The sequence below is a fragment of the Eptesicus fuscus genome, chromosome 6 (assembly GCF_027574615.1).
Source record: "Eptesicus fuscus isolate TK198812 chromosome 6, DD_ASM_mEF_20220401, whole genome shotgun sequence".
Taxonomy (NCBI): domain Eukaryota; kingdom Metazoa; phylum Chordata; class Mammalia; order Chiroptera; family Vespertilionidae; genus Eptesicus; species Eptesicus fuscus.
The window spans coordinates 16,530,072-16,544,294 of record NC_072478.1 but is presented as its reverse complement, the minus strand read 5'-3'; the positions used below and the strand labels follow the sequence as shown (position 1 = coordinate 16,544,294).

The 14,223-nt window shown below is 55.5% G+C and overlaps 1 protein-coding gene across 1 annotated transcript; it reads left to right on the top strand.

The window, feature by feature from the left end:
- The first annotated feature begins 4,592 nt into the window (after positions 1-4,592).
- Positions 4,593-9,684, top strand: TMEM59L (transmembrane protein 59 like). Its single transcript, XM_008156384.3, has 8 exons — positions 4,593-4,754; positions 5,941-6,097; positions 6,179-6,282; positions 7,679-7,831; positions 8,396-8,498; positions 8,839-8,956; positions 9,051-9,168; positions 9,408-9,684. The coding sequence occupies exons 1-8, from the start codon at positions 4,593-4,595 to the stop codon at positions 9,534-9,536; spliced, it is 1,044 nt and encodes a 347-aa protein (XP_008154606.1). The 3' UTR covers positions 9,537-9,684.
- The last annotated feature ends 4,539 nt before the right edge of the window (positions 9,685-14,223 follow it).

Genomic DNA, 14,223 nt, shown 5'->3' with positions numbered 1-14,223 from the left:
CCTCCTTGTTTGCTCAAGGATGTCCTCCATCCACCCCTGCTACTTGGGTCTTCAACTTAGAACCCAGACTGTCAGATAATGGAATTGGGGGTTGGAGTCCTGGGGGCTCTACGCAACTGCCCCCCCCCAATCTGGACTTTAGATGGGCTTGGGCTTTTACTGGAACCACCCACGCCTCTGCCTCAGTTTCCCCCTTGGCACAGTGGGTGACTCCTCGGCAGCCTCAGGGTTTCTGTGGAAAGATGCAGTGCAGCAGAGGGCCCCACAATCTAAGTGTTTAGCAGAGCACTGAGCACTGAGGACATGTGATTTTAGAGCAGAGGTGGTCCCCAGGCCTCAGTTTGTCACCTCTGAAAAATGGGGCCGTAACCCCACCTGCCACTGGGTGGTCCAGAGGGTGAAGTGGAGGTGGTAGTTCTTGTATGGAATTGTGTTCAGGATATGTGCCCCCCCCCTCAAAGTTTGACTCCCTCTTTGGAACACTTCAGGCTTCTGGAGGAAAATCTTGATATTTCCCCTCAATCTCTACTCCTCCCCAAGTCATCCCTGGGTCTTAGGGAAAAGCTCCCCCATCCACCCAGGTGCTCAGGCCAGAGACCTGGAGGCGTGCGTGACAACTCTCTCCTTAGTGCATCCCCCACGTCCCATCCATCAACAAATACTGTTGGCTCTGATTCCAAAATGCATCCCCATCCTGAGATCCTGACCCCCTTCTTCCTACCACATTTGGGTCTACGCCCCACCATCTCCCTCTGGGGTGTCGCTGGCTTCCTCTGGGGTGACCTTGACCCCATACCTTCCCCATAATCTTCTGTCCCCATCTGCATTGCAGGCAGAGGGAGGGAGCTTCTAAAAGAAGTGAAGCAGGTCTCCTCTGCCCTGCCACATTCCTTCCCTCCCCTCCCTTCCTCTTCTCCACCTTCCTTTTCCCCTTCCTCTCCCTCACTACGCTCCAGCCACTGCAGCCCCATTTCCCCAAACGCATCAGGCAGGGTATTTGTACGTTTGCTGTTCCCTCTGCAGGAGTGCAGTTCCCCCAAATCTTCCCCCAGTTAGTGCCTTCTCTTCCACCAGGTCACAGGTCAAGTGTTGTCTTCTCAGAAAGACCTCCCACCCTTCCCAAGCACTCTCTATCCCTTTCCCCCTTTTAAATGGTCTTTGTAACTCAGCTCTTCAAACATCAGCTTTCTCTGGTGACTTATTTCCTTTAGACTGTGAGCACCTTGAGAGCCATTAGGACCCTCATGTTGGGTCCAGGACAGGAGAAGAGCTCAGCGAACATTTGCAAAATAAAAAGATAGAGAATTCTCAGTCCCTCCAAGCAGCCAGAAAGCTCAGTCCAAGTGTATCCTGTTGCCTAGGGTCCTAGCCAGGCCTATGCCCCTGAAGTGCTGTGTGACGCAAGCCAGTAGCCACCCCTCTCTGGTCCTTACCTATAGAAAGGTATGGATCCTTTGGATTTCTCAATCCTGTCCAACCCTGTCCTGAAGTGTGCCCTCTGCCCTCTGCGTGATCTTGACCCCATACCTTTTACTTTAAGGAAAGAGTTGACCTCTGGGTGCACCCTTCCTTAACCTTGGTGTCCCTGTGACTTAACCCCTTCTTCCCCAGTTGCACCACCGCTTTGTACAGGAAAAGGAACCAGCATTGACAGAACTTCTAGCAAATATTGACCCAAGTCCTTGAAGGTGGCTGGGAATGTACTGAGGGGGGCAGATGAAGGGAGGGCCCCACATGGGCTAGGGGAGGGGTTCCTCCTTAGTCTTTCAGTCTCTGCACCTAAGGATTAGGTTGGGCGAGACCCTCCAGCCCCAGCTCCCTGCATCATTCCAGGGCTCTGAGGCGCCACTGGGAGGAGGCCATGGTTACAGCACCTTTAGGGTCCCATAGAGACCCAGAGCCAGTGGGAATGAGGAGGGCACAGAGCTGTCTCTCCCTTGAGACACCATCCTCACCCCCATCCCCTGCTTAGGGCTCAGCATGAGATTAGCTGCCTTTTGGTTCAGGCCAGTGTTCCCAGGAAGTGTGATAGTGAGGTTCTGGATCTGGACTGGGGGTGGGGGTGGGGAGCAGCAGAATAAGGTTCAGGACCTGTATGCATAAGACCGTGGTGCTTTATCATATCCACCCAGGAGGCTGAGTCTGGGGAACTGGGATGCCTGGGTTACAGGCATTGGAGGTGGGAGTCCCAGGGTTGCCTAGGTCCAGGTCAGGGCCAGTGCACTGAGCCTGAGCTCCCCACCCCTCTTGCACTCTGGAGAACTTCGGCTGTCTGGGGTCCAGGAGGCACTGACAGTTGGAGGGAGACATTGTGCCCCTTTCCCCTGCCTCCCCGCTGTCAGCAATCGCTGGCGCCAAGAGGCCATGCCTTCTCCCCAGCCCGTACCCAACTTGGGGGTGGGGGTCAGCGGGGTCGTGGTGAGGGCGGCAAGGGACAAAGGGCGCTTGTCCGATGCCCGCTCTGACCGCTGCCGCTGCTTCCCGGACGCCGGGCTCTGCTGATTCACACCCAGGCCGGCCGCAGCGCGCCCCCCCTCCCGCCTGCAGCCCCCACCGGGCCGCCCCAGGGGGTAGGAAGTGGGGGGGGGGGCCGAGGGGCGGCGCCGAGTCAACTTTCCCTCTTAAGCCCCGAAGGAATGTCGGCGGATTTCCTGAAATCCGACCCTGGCCGCCCGCCGGCCCTCCCGCCCCTCACCTGGACCTGCTCCCTCGGGAACGACAGGAGGGGCGAGTGGGCTCACCTGGGGGGCCGAGGTCAATTCCTCCTTCCGCTTCGGCCCCCAGCAGCCTCGTGGAGCAGAAAGAGGGGCGACGGCAATCAAACCTTTTCCCTCCTCTCGGGAGACCTGGGCCAGCGGTTCAACCCCTCCTGCCTCAGTTTCCCCCTCCGCAGGACTCGGGTGTACTTCTTTTTTTTCCTTCGCTCTAGGCGACGCCTCGTATCCCCGACGCGCGTCCACCCCCAATCTTGCCGTCTTTTGCTGCTCTTGTCACCTGGACCGGCACCCTTGGCCACCCTGCGCCTCAGTTTCCTCGTCTGCAAATTGGGAAATGCTGCTAGTACCTCCTTACAGATTTATTACAAGAAAATGCCTGGGAAAGGTTTTGTTTGCGATAAATGCAGGGCGGTAATTGTGGAAGGCGTAAGCGCTTGCGGCTCTGGAGCTGACATGTGTGGGCTTGAGTCCTAGCTCTGCCGGAGGGTCCTGGGGCCTAGGCTTCCCACCAGGGAAACGGGACGTTGCCCGAGGCGCGGGGCCGGCGCGCGGTAGGTTAGACGCGGGTTTCCCCACACTCGCAAACCGCAGCTGAAGGCCCCGCCGCAGGGTCGCCGCGGCCTAGCCGGGAGGGGAGGGGGAGGGGCGCGCCAGGATCCAGATGTTCGGGGTTCACCAAGCACAGCCGCGCCTGATTAAGCCACGTGGGGGCCGGCCGAGGCCGCGGACATGAAAGCGGGGCGGCCGGCCGGGGAGAAAGCGTGCGCCATTCCAAATATCCGCCCCCCGGTCCCCCCCCCCCCCAACCTCTGTTCCTTCCTCCTGGGCCGGAACCTGAGGCGCCCTTTGACCCATCGACCCCGCGGGGCTGCCGCCCCGTCTGCGGGGGCGGAGCGTAGAAGAGGCGCGGGAGGCCTCTAGGCCTTGGCAGGCACCTGTGGGGGGACACACTGGGGAGAAGGGGTCATTTTTACAGGAGACCCAGATTTAGAGGGGCACCCCCATTCCCATGCCTGACAGAGAGGAAGCTAGGGTTACCTAACGCTAGATTCACGGGGCTACCATTCCTCACCTTGGGGGTAACGGCTTTTATGGAAACCAGAAGTGTCCGTTTGTCCCAAGTTTTCCCAAGACGATTAGAAAGTTTAACAGCACTCCCCACTTCCCTATCAGCACCTCTATGCCCCATCCCACTCAGTGCGGGCCGAGAGGCCCTCAGTCTGGGGGAGCAGGGGCCAGATCCCTCAGATCTGTGGGTCAGGGCTGGGCCAGAAGAAGATGAGGCTGGGGGAGCCCTGGGCGGGCTGAGAGGGCTTTTCAAGGGAGGCAAACTGCTCACAAGTTACCGCCCCCCGGACTTGGGTGTCAAAGGAGATAATGCCGGGGACCTTCCCAAAGCCTTGCAACGCTCCCGACGCTTCATTTCCATTCTCTAGGCTTAAGCCCCGCCTCCGTCTTATCCTAACAAGCCCCTCCCTATTTCGGGTTCCTCGCAGTCCTTCTGACTCAGTTGCCTGTTTTGGCCAGCCCAAAACGTAGCCTCTTCCGGGAGGCCCTCCCTGATATTCTGGCAAATAGACTCCTCTATCTCATCACCCTATTTGTTTCCCTTTGGTCCCTGGCTCAGGCTGAGATCCTCTCTCCAGTGGGTACGCGATAGACCAGATGACAGGGGCCGCGATCCACCTGCCCGCATCCCTGAGGTGCAGCAGCGCCGTGGCCCCGCCCGTTCTCCGCATCCTCCGCTCCCCTCCCCCGCCCCACACTTCCCAGGCTGCCTCACTCGGGTGACGTCAGCGACTGGGACCCCGCAGCCGCCGCAACCTCCGCGCCTGCGGGAGCCGACATCCTGCACCCCTAGAGCCTGGCGCAACCATGGCTCCGGTGGCGCAGCTGCCACTCCTGCTGCTGTTGCTGCAGCCTCCGTCCGCCACGCCCGCGCCGCTCGCCCGCGACCCCTTCGCCCCGCAGCTCGGGGACACGCAGAGCTGCCAGCTGCGATGCCACGATCGCTACCCTAGTCTGCAGCCCTCGCAGGTGACGCGCATGCGGCGCCAGCCTGAGGACCCGCGATCTCCCGACGCAGGAGCGGTTGGGGATGCGGGTCTCTCGGTTGGGGGCACGAGATGGGCTCCTAGGAGGGTTGGGCGGTCAGAAATGGGGGTTGTCTCTCCCACGGGGTTAGGTCCCTCTGTTGGGGGAGGGGCTGGGTCTCCTGAATGGGAGCAAGCGCAGGCACCCGGGTCCCCCGAAGGGATGGAGATGTTCCTGCTTTGGGGGATGGCCTGGGGAGGGGGGGTCCCTGCGATGGGAGAGGGTATTGAGATCCGATCCCTCAGATGAATGCGGGGTTGCGGGTGGGGGTGGAGTAGTCCCTTCAAGCGGGGGAGGGGTAGAGCGAGGACTGAGGATCCTAATGCCACCTGGCGGCTCTGGTTACACTCTGCTGCGCAAGGACCCTGGGGTGTCCAACCTGCACCTCCCTCAGGCCAGACAGGGCTCCTCCTACTCGCCCACCCAAGCAGCTTTCGTAGACTCCTCCCTAAACCCACTCAGAGCAACCAGCCCCCACTTGTACCTCCTCCCCCCTACCCCCCCACCCCCGCAAAGCTGGATCCCAATTTTCCCAGGTCTGAAGGGTGACAGAGCCTTTTCTGAGCACCCCCTCCCCTTTCTCAGGACTGAGAATCCTCCTCAATCTCCCCTCTCCTCCCTGGAGCCTTTAAGGGCCCATTTCCCTCCATCTTCCCTCGTTTTCTAACCTTTCCCGAAACCAGTGTCCTCCATTGTCCATCTTCCTCCTGAAGCCCAGTTTCCTTTTTGTGCTCCTCAGCGCTAAGAGCCCCCACTAATATTTTTAGCCTCATCCTAATGTCCCTAGATTTGAGGAAGGAAAACCAAATCTTTTTTAAAAAATATATATTTTATTGATTTTTTGCAGAGAGGAAGGGAGAGGGATAGAGAGTCAGAAACATCGATGAGAGAGAAACATCGACCAGCTGCCTCCTGCACACTTCCTGCTGGGGATATGCCTGCAACCAAGGTACATGCCCTTGACCGGAATTGAACCTGGAGCCTCTCAGTCCGCAGGCCTACGCTCTATCCATTGAGCCAAACCAGTCAGGGCGGAAAACCAAATCTTACACCTCCTCCTCTGAGTGCTTCCAGTGCCCACCTCCCGCTATGTCCCCCTCTGGCCTGAGCCCTGTGTTCCCCTTCCCAGGAGAAGCTGGAGCAGGAGGACCCCTCCAAGTCCCAGAATGAATATGACAGGGCCGTCTCCATCAGTGCTTGTGAGCGAGGCTGCCGCCTCTTCTCCATCTGCCGGTTTGTGGCCAGGAGCTCCAAACCCAATGCCACCCAAGCTGAGTGTGAAGCAGGTGAGGGCTGGCTGGGTGGGCCAGGGTGGGGAGAGATGGCCTGGGAAGATTGCTCCCAGTCACCCCCTCCTTCTCCTGCAGCCTGTGTGGAGGCCTACGTGAAGGAGATGGAGCAGCAGGCCTGTATCGAGGGCTGCTGGAGCCAGAACCCTGAGCTGGAGCCTGAGCCAGAGACCATGCAGAAGGTGGGCACCCTCCCACCTGCCACCCTGTACTTATACCCCCTTCTTTCTACCCAAATCCACACTCATGTCCAGAGTCTCCCGGCTCTCTGATCCATGCGGGGCCTACTGGGTATCCTCGATCAAGCATATCATGTCTCAAGCCTCAGTTGTCATCTGTGTCCCCCCTCCACCTCATTGCAAGAAGTAAATAATAGAAAATAGCCACCATTTATCAAGCATGTATCTTGGTCCAGATCTGACCTCAGCCTGTCCCAAATTCCTCGTGCTGCCTGGAGGTACCAGGGACAATGCCATGCCCAAGGAGTCCAAGGTCACACCGAGCTGTGCAGAGGTGGCATCTAAAGCCACTGCCACCAGGGCGAATAATTATTCCCTCAACTAAGTCATCTTCCGTGCCACCAGAGCTCACTTTATCGAGCACCCACTGCATGCCAGGTGCTGATCTAAGCACTTTTCTCATGGTGAACAGGTGCCCACTGTCATCTGGGTGGGGGGGGCTCAGAACTGAGGTTCAGGGAGAAGCAACCTTCCAAGCGCGCGCGCACACACACACACACACACACACACACACACACACACACTGCCCTCCCTTCCTCGCCACCCTGGGGAGAAATAATAACTGCTCGCTTATTAATAACTGCTCCCTCATAGTCATGAATGAATCTAGGCACTGCAGCATCAGAGGAAACCAAGGCACAGGAAACAATTCATTATAGCCAGACCCATGGGATGGGATTCCACAGAAAGCCCTTCTTCCCCCATTTTCCTCCACCCACTCCAGCCTTTCACTGTTCATAAAAGACAGAGCACTATCATTCCTTTCTATTCTGAGTTCTCTCTTGATGCCACCAAAAGAATAATGATGGTGGCAAAATTTTCAATAATAGCAGCTATTATATAGTAGGCACTTGTGCTGTGCCATTGTCTAGTTCAGTGGTCGGCAAACTCATTAGTCAACAGAGCCAAATATCAACAGTACAACGATTGGAATTTCTTTTGAGAGCCAAATTTTTTAAACTTGAACTTCTTCTAACGCCACTTCTTCAAAATAGACTCGCCCAGGCCGTGGTATTTTGTGGAAGAGCCACACTCAAGGGGCCAAAGAGCTGCATGTGGCTCGAGAGCCGCAGTTTGCCGACCACGGGTCTAGTTAAAATCTTGTAGCGACCACATGAGGGAAGAGAATCATTCCCATTCTAGGGCTCAGAGAGAGCAATCTATTTTCCCCAGGGCACCCAGCCAATGAAAGGCAGCAGAGATCTGTGTTTCCCCTATGAAGCCCTGTTGCCCCAAACCATTTAGTGAATTCCAGTCACAGTGGACTCACCCATCTCCCTTCCCGTTGGTCAGTGCCCTACCTTAGTCACATTCTATTCCCTGCTCTTCTCCTCGGCAGAGAAAGGTCCTGGAAGCTCCGAGCAGGGCTCTTTCGCTCCTGGACTTGTTTTCTACCCTCTGCAATGACCTTGTCAACTCAGCCCAGGGCTTCGTCTCCTCCACCTGGACATACTACCTGCAGACTGACAATGGGAAGGTGGTGGTGTTCCAGGTGAGGAGTCTGGCAGGGGCCACACCAGATCAGGGTAAGAAGGTGGGATACTATCATTCTTGGCTCATGAGATACAAAGTCTACAGCTGATGCTTCAGGCACAGCTGGATCCAGGAGTTCAGTGTCTCACTTTACCACTTGCTTCTTCTTGTGGTGGCTTTATTCCCAGGCAAGCAGTTTACTCCTGATAGCAGGATGGATACTTAAGGCTCTAAATTACAACTTCTCTGGAGTTTTAACTAAGCAGGGTTTTACATGGATTGACCCTGGCTGGGTCATGTACCACCTCTCAGCCAAACCCTGTGATTCAGTTGGCTTGGCCTGGATCTTGTTCTTCAGGAGCTGTCTAGATTCAAGACAAATTGAGGGGCTCACCATAGCAGGGTACAACATCCCTGACATCATAGCCCCACAGAAGACTGTCCTTCCTACTCCCAGTGGGACTAGGTGCCCAGCTGGGCATGGGACAATGTAGGGCACATGTGGGACACAGGGAGGTGCTTCCCAGAACTGAGGGGGTGCCTTTGGAAAGACCTTCTCTGTGCTGTCTTATTCTTGGTCCAGACCCAGCCCATGGTAGAGAACCTAGGGCATGAGGGGGCCCGTCTGCAGCGAGTGGAGGTGACCTGGAGAGGATCTCATCCGGAGGCCTTGGAGGTACATGTAGGTAAGGTCTGAGCCTAGACCAGTGTTCCTTCCATGGGTAGCTCCACTGCCTTAAGGAGTCCTCCTGGCAAATCAACCCTCTAGAACTGGGATTTCTGTCTCACCTCCCGGGTTTTCATGGTCTGCTTATCAGGGTTCCATAATACATCTCCCAGGGTTTCCTGGTCTGTTTCCTAGGATTTCATGGTCCATCTCCCAGAGTTTCATGGTCCATCTCCCACGGTTCTGATCTGTTCCAGGATTCCATGACCTCCAGGTCCTGACCTCCTTTCTCCTCTCAGTGGCTGCTGTGGCCTCTAAGGGAAGGCCTGGCAGCCACTGAGGAACAACCTGTCTCTCAGACCCTTTAGGCCCCTTGGACAAGGTAAGGAAGGCCAAGATCCGAGTCAGGACCAGCAGCAAGGTCAAGGTGGAGTCTGATGAGCTGCAGGACAATGACTTCCTCAGCTGCATGTCCCGGTGGGTGGCAGGACCCTGAGGGTGGGATTGGGGCAGGAGGGGAGGGTTCCCAGACCCCACTAGGGTCACTGAGTATACCTGCCGCGTTGCGCAGGCGCTCGGGGCTTCCTCGCTGGATCTTGGCCTGTTGCCTCTTCCTCTCTGTGCTGGTGATGCTGTGGCTCAGTTGTTCCACTCTGGTGACTGCTCCTGGCCAGCACCTCAAGTTCCAGGTGGGTGGGGCCAGTGGGTGGGCCTGGAGGAGGGGTAGGGGAGAGTTGCTCCATAGTTCAGGATGGGGCTACCCCCTCTGCATGGAGGCAGGACTCTTGACTTGCTGTGTGATGTCACTCCCTTGTTAAATGGAGGGAAAACGCCCCCTGTCCTTAGTCAGAGTGACCTGAGATCAGGGGTGGGAAGAGCCTTGCAGAGTGGGGCTCATTAGCCTTCCCTTCCTCCTCTTCCCTCACAGCCCCTGACCCTGGAACAACACAAGGGCTACATGGTAGAGCCAGACTGGCCTCTGTATCCTCCCCCGTCGCACGCCTATGGGGACAGCCCTCCACCCTACAAGCTGAAGCTGGACCCGACCAAGCTGTAGGCCACCCTTGAACCACGTACAGCCAGGGGCAGGGGAAGCTCCATCCTCACTGCCCTGTGCCCAGGGCTCCAGGCCAGGGTGGGACCATCCTTGGGCTCCTGCACCCCCAAATCCTCTCTCCCTGGTCCCATCCCTCACCCCACTGGATCCTGGGATTGCCATGCTGCCACTTGGGGGGGGAGGGTGGGATCTGGCGTTTGTTCCTCTCTGGGCCTCCTTTCCCTGGTGCCTGCTACTTTTTGTTTTCTATTGTGTAGCTTCATGAGTATTGAACCCAAGTTCTGTGTCGCCTTCCTCCTCTCTCCCCTGGAGAGGGTGCATTTCTGAAGCCTCAGAGGAACCAATCGTCTTGTGCTAGGGCTCCCCCCCTTTTCCCCACCTCACCTCTGGAGATCCAGCCCCATGGGAGGAGACCCTCTCCGGAGGACTGTGGACAGCTCCGTGCTGGGAGGGTGGGTGACTAAGGTTGGAGTTGCAGCATGGGGGTCAGGAGGAATAAACCGTGTACATAAAATATGTCTTGAACCAAGCTTGCTTGTTTGTCTTGGAAGAGTGGCCTGAGCATGGCCGTGACCTCTGCCCATCAGGCCCTTTCTGAGATGGGGGAAGCCCTGGGAACTCCCTTTGGCTCGTGTGCCCTAGAGGTTGATTCACTTGGGCTTTCTGCCTTCTGCTAGAGTCAGCCATGGTGGTGGTGGGATGTTAGGACCAACAGGAGCTGGGAAGAAGGAGGAGTGAGAAGTTGGTGTTCCTTTCCACATGTCCCTCCCTTTACCCACCTCCATCAAGTGAGCCTTCAGCCTGGGCGTGGTAACAGCTCCCCACTGCTGCTTGTCCTGCACACTGCACCACCTGTGTCAGTACCCAACCTTGCCCACGCCTTTGCAAAGAACCCCTTCATTACAGCGCTCCTGGGTCTTCCATTCTCAGTGTCTCCTGCTGCTGCTAGGACCCTGCCTGATGCCCTGAGCATCAGGATTCAACATAAAGGCAGTTAGGCCCCCAGGTGTCATTCTGGGCCCGATTTGTGGTTTCAGGGCCGCCCCTGGGAACGTTGCCAGGAAATGAGACCTGGACAGAGATGAGAAGTGGAAGCAGGCCAGCCCTGCCCAGTAGAACTTTCTGTGATGACAGAAACGTTCTGCCTGCACCCCCCCCCCCCCCAACCAGCCACATGGTGTTACAGAGCCCTTGCAGTATAGCTAGGTGACTGAAGAACTGTATTGTTCATTTCCTTCAGTTTGTGTTGATATATATTTAAGGTTTTTCCTCTATTTTTTTGTGATGGTAAAATATATAACTCACATAGAATTTTAACCAGTATTGAAGCATACAAATCAGTGGGATTAGACTCACCGACAGTGTTGTGCAAACATCCCTACTGTCAATTGAAATGGCTACCAGAACTGCTTAGCCCAGCTGGGAGGGCCCCTAGTGGTCCTTTCCCCTACATCTCCACCCTGTCCTCTTCATCCCAATGGCTCCAGACACCTGGTGGCCCCTGATTCTGACCTATCCTCACTCCACCTTATCCCATCAGCAGGACCTGTCCCCTTGGCTTCCAGCCCACATGCTTCTCTATCACCGTGGAAACCACCAGAGGTCCAAGCTACCGCCTCCTCTCTGAGCTCCCTGCTTCCCCTCCAGCCACCGTCCAGCTCCATGCAGCAGCTGGGGAGCTGTCAGTATTATACAAATCCAAACCCAGACATCACCTCTTTTCTGGGTTTACTGCTGCCATGAGGAGCCCAAACATGTACCAACATGACCACCCCCCCCCCCCACCCCACACACACACAATCTGGCTCCATTAACTTTAACCATTTCTGGCCCTGGCCTGGTAGCTCAGTTAGAGTGTTGTCCCGATACACCAAGGTTGCATATTCGATCTCCCATCAGGGCACAGACAAGAAGCAACCAATGAATGCATAAATAAGTGGGACAACAAATGGATGTCTTCCCCCTCCTCCTCCTCCCTCTTCTTTTTTCTTCTTCTTCTCCTCCTCCTCTCCCTCCTCCTCCTCCCCCTCCTCCTTTCTCCTCTTCTTTCTCCTCCTCCTCCTCCTCCTCTCCCTCCTCCTCCTCCCCCTCCTCCTTTCTCCTCTTCTTTCTCCTCCTCCTCCTTCTGCTTCTCCTTCTTCTCTCTCAAATCAATAAATACATTAAATAAAACACATTAACCACTTCTACAGAGACTCTGCCTGCCTCTCACTCACTATGCTCCAGCCTACTACGTTCCTTCCAACCCCAAGGCCTTTGCACATGCATTTCCTTCTTCCAGGAATACCCTTGCAGCCTGGCTCTGCCCAAATTCTTAACTAAATATGCTCCTCAGCAGAAGACATCCCAGCCGTCCCAGACTGGGCTAGCATTCCCTGTTATACCCATGTTTAGTTCCCTGTCACTCTCCCTGTGCTTAACATAGTAATTGTTAAACAATTAGCAATTATTAAATAATTAGTAATTACTTATTTCATCATTGCTATAACATCACTTTATAAGCTCCATGAAGACATCTTCCATGGGTCTCCTAGACGATGGCGCATGGAGCAGGGGATCAGTATGTGTGCTTGGGTTTCTCCTTGTTTCCATCTCAGACCCAGAAGCAGCCTCACCCCGTCAAGTCCATCCCTTATGTGGGGTCAGACCATGTCCCTTCCCTACTGACTCCCATGACTTCCTCTTGCTCCCAGACATCACCTAATTCCCTCTTAAGGGCTTTTAATACTTGCCAACCTGCCAGGCACCTCTCCTGTTGTGTCCCTTCCCACCTTTTAGTCTACCAACAAAATGGGCTCCGTCCTCATTGTTTCTTGCAGTAACATCAATGGTCCAGCCTCTGGGCCTTTGTTACAGCAGCTGCTCCTTCCATTGAGAATGCTATCATGGGCTTGGTAGGAATCTACCTGGTACCTGTCACCCTCTTCTTCCCTCCTAATAGAACTCCGGTTTGCTTTGACCAAACCTATGTGGCTCAGGGGAAGTTGAGCAGCATGAGCCAAGCCTCCTCTGGTATTGGTGGGATTTCTTGGGAGAGTGACATGCCCTGTTAACTGGGGTTGCTGAGCTGGGTGGATATGTCTGGAGCTACCAAGGGTCATATGTCACCAAATGACAGAGCCTTCCAGACAGAGAGACTGTCTTCATGACATTGCTGGAAGTCCTGGTTCAAGCTGTGCCTGAAGCCCACACTGCCTCTTGATTTTTGGTTTATGTCAGTTTGCATTGAGCTTCTTGGAACTCAAAAGTTGTGACTGATCTCTGAATCTTTTTTCTCCCTTCTCTCTCTTGAGATTGTGTTTTGTTTGCTGCTGTGTGTCTAGTGTATTCATTCTTCTTTTTAAAAAGTTTTAAAACCTCATCTGAGGATATGTTTATTGATTTTTAGAGAGAGGAAAGGAGAAAGAGAGAGAGACATCAATCGGTTACCTCCCATATGCACCCCGATGGAGGATCGGACCTGCAACCCAGGTATGGGCCCTTGACCAGGAATTGAACCCATGACCCTTTGGTGTGCCAGCTGATGCTCTAACCACTGAACCACACAGGCCAGGGCTCTAGTGTATTAAATCTGAAAGCTCTGGTGACCAGCCCAGGGCTGGTCCAAGAGTGAATGCCTCGTAGATGTGAAATTAATAACGTTAGGCAGTGAGGGTAGAAACCATGAGTGCTGTGGATGTGTGGAAAGGGGAGACGACTCCCTTTGAGGAAGGTGATAAGTGGTGGCTGCCTGGAAGAGGTGGCAGCTAATTTGGGCTTTGAGGATGGATAGCAAATGGGGAGAAGGGAGGTTGTCCCAGGTGCATGAGTGTGTGTTGGAGGTGTGGGTGTGTTCCAAGAAAAGTAATACCTGCTCACATCACCTGCCCTTCTGAGGGCTTCACTGGGAGAGGGGGCCCGAGTGCCACGCAAAGGGCTTTGGGCCCCTTTTGGGGTTACAGGAGAGAGAGGGCCTTTGCTTCCATCTGGGGCTCCTTTCAGGGGTGGGGCCAGCAGAGGTGACCGTGTGAGGAGCCCTGACTCACCACAGCTCTCTCAGCCTCAGGGTTCTTTTCTGTTCTCCCAGTTCTTCCAGGCATCTTGGCCCTTCCTCCACCTTCCTGCTGCACCCAATGCAGACCTGATGGATGGTGGGTGGTGGGTGGTGGCTGGCATCATGGCAGTAGTGCTCATGTGTCCTCATAACACAGGGTTGTCATGGCAACCAGCTGTCCTGTTTTTCTGGAGACAGGCCTGAGTTCTGGGCCCTGGGAGGTAATCTGCTGAGGAAGGGAGGGAGGCAATGAGGTATCCCTGTAATACTCCCCCAGCATGGGGACTCATATCTTTACCTCCTGTGTATGTGTGGGAGGTGCAGGCTAAGCCCCCCTGGGGGCTACACAAGTTCCTGCTCAGGGCCAGGCATCAACCCAACAGGGAAGCTGAGGCCTCCAGGGGTCCTGTATCATGTGACTCTGCCCATCACCCACTTCACACCCAGTCCTACCAGACTCTACACGGCTCCTGGCACCCTCCCTCCTCAAGGTCCCCAAACAGGCCATTCCCTCTTCCTGGAAGGCCCTGCTTTCTTCCTGGCCACGTCTTCAGCCTGAATGTCCCTCCCTGCCCTCCTGGCCTAGCCTGGCCCCCCTAAGTAACTATGCCCCAACTCAAGCCTCTATCATGTTGACAATTATATTATTGCTTC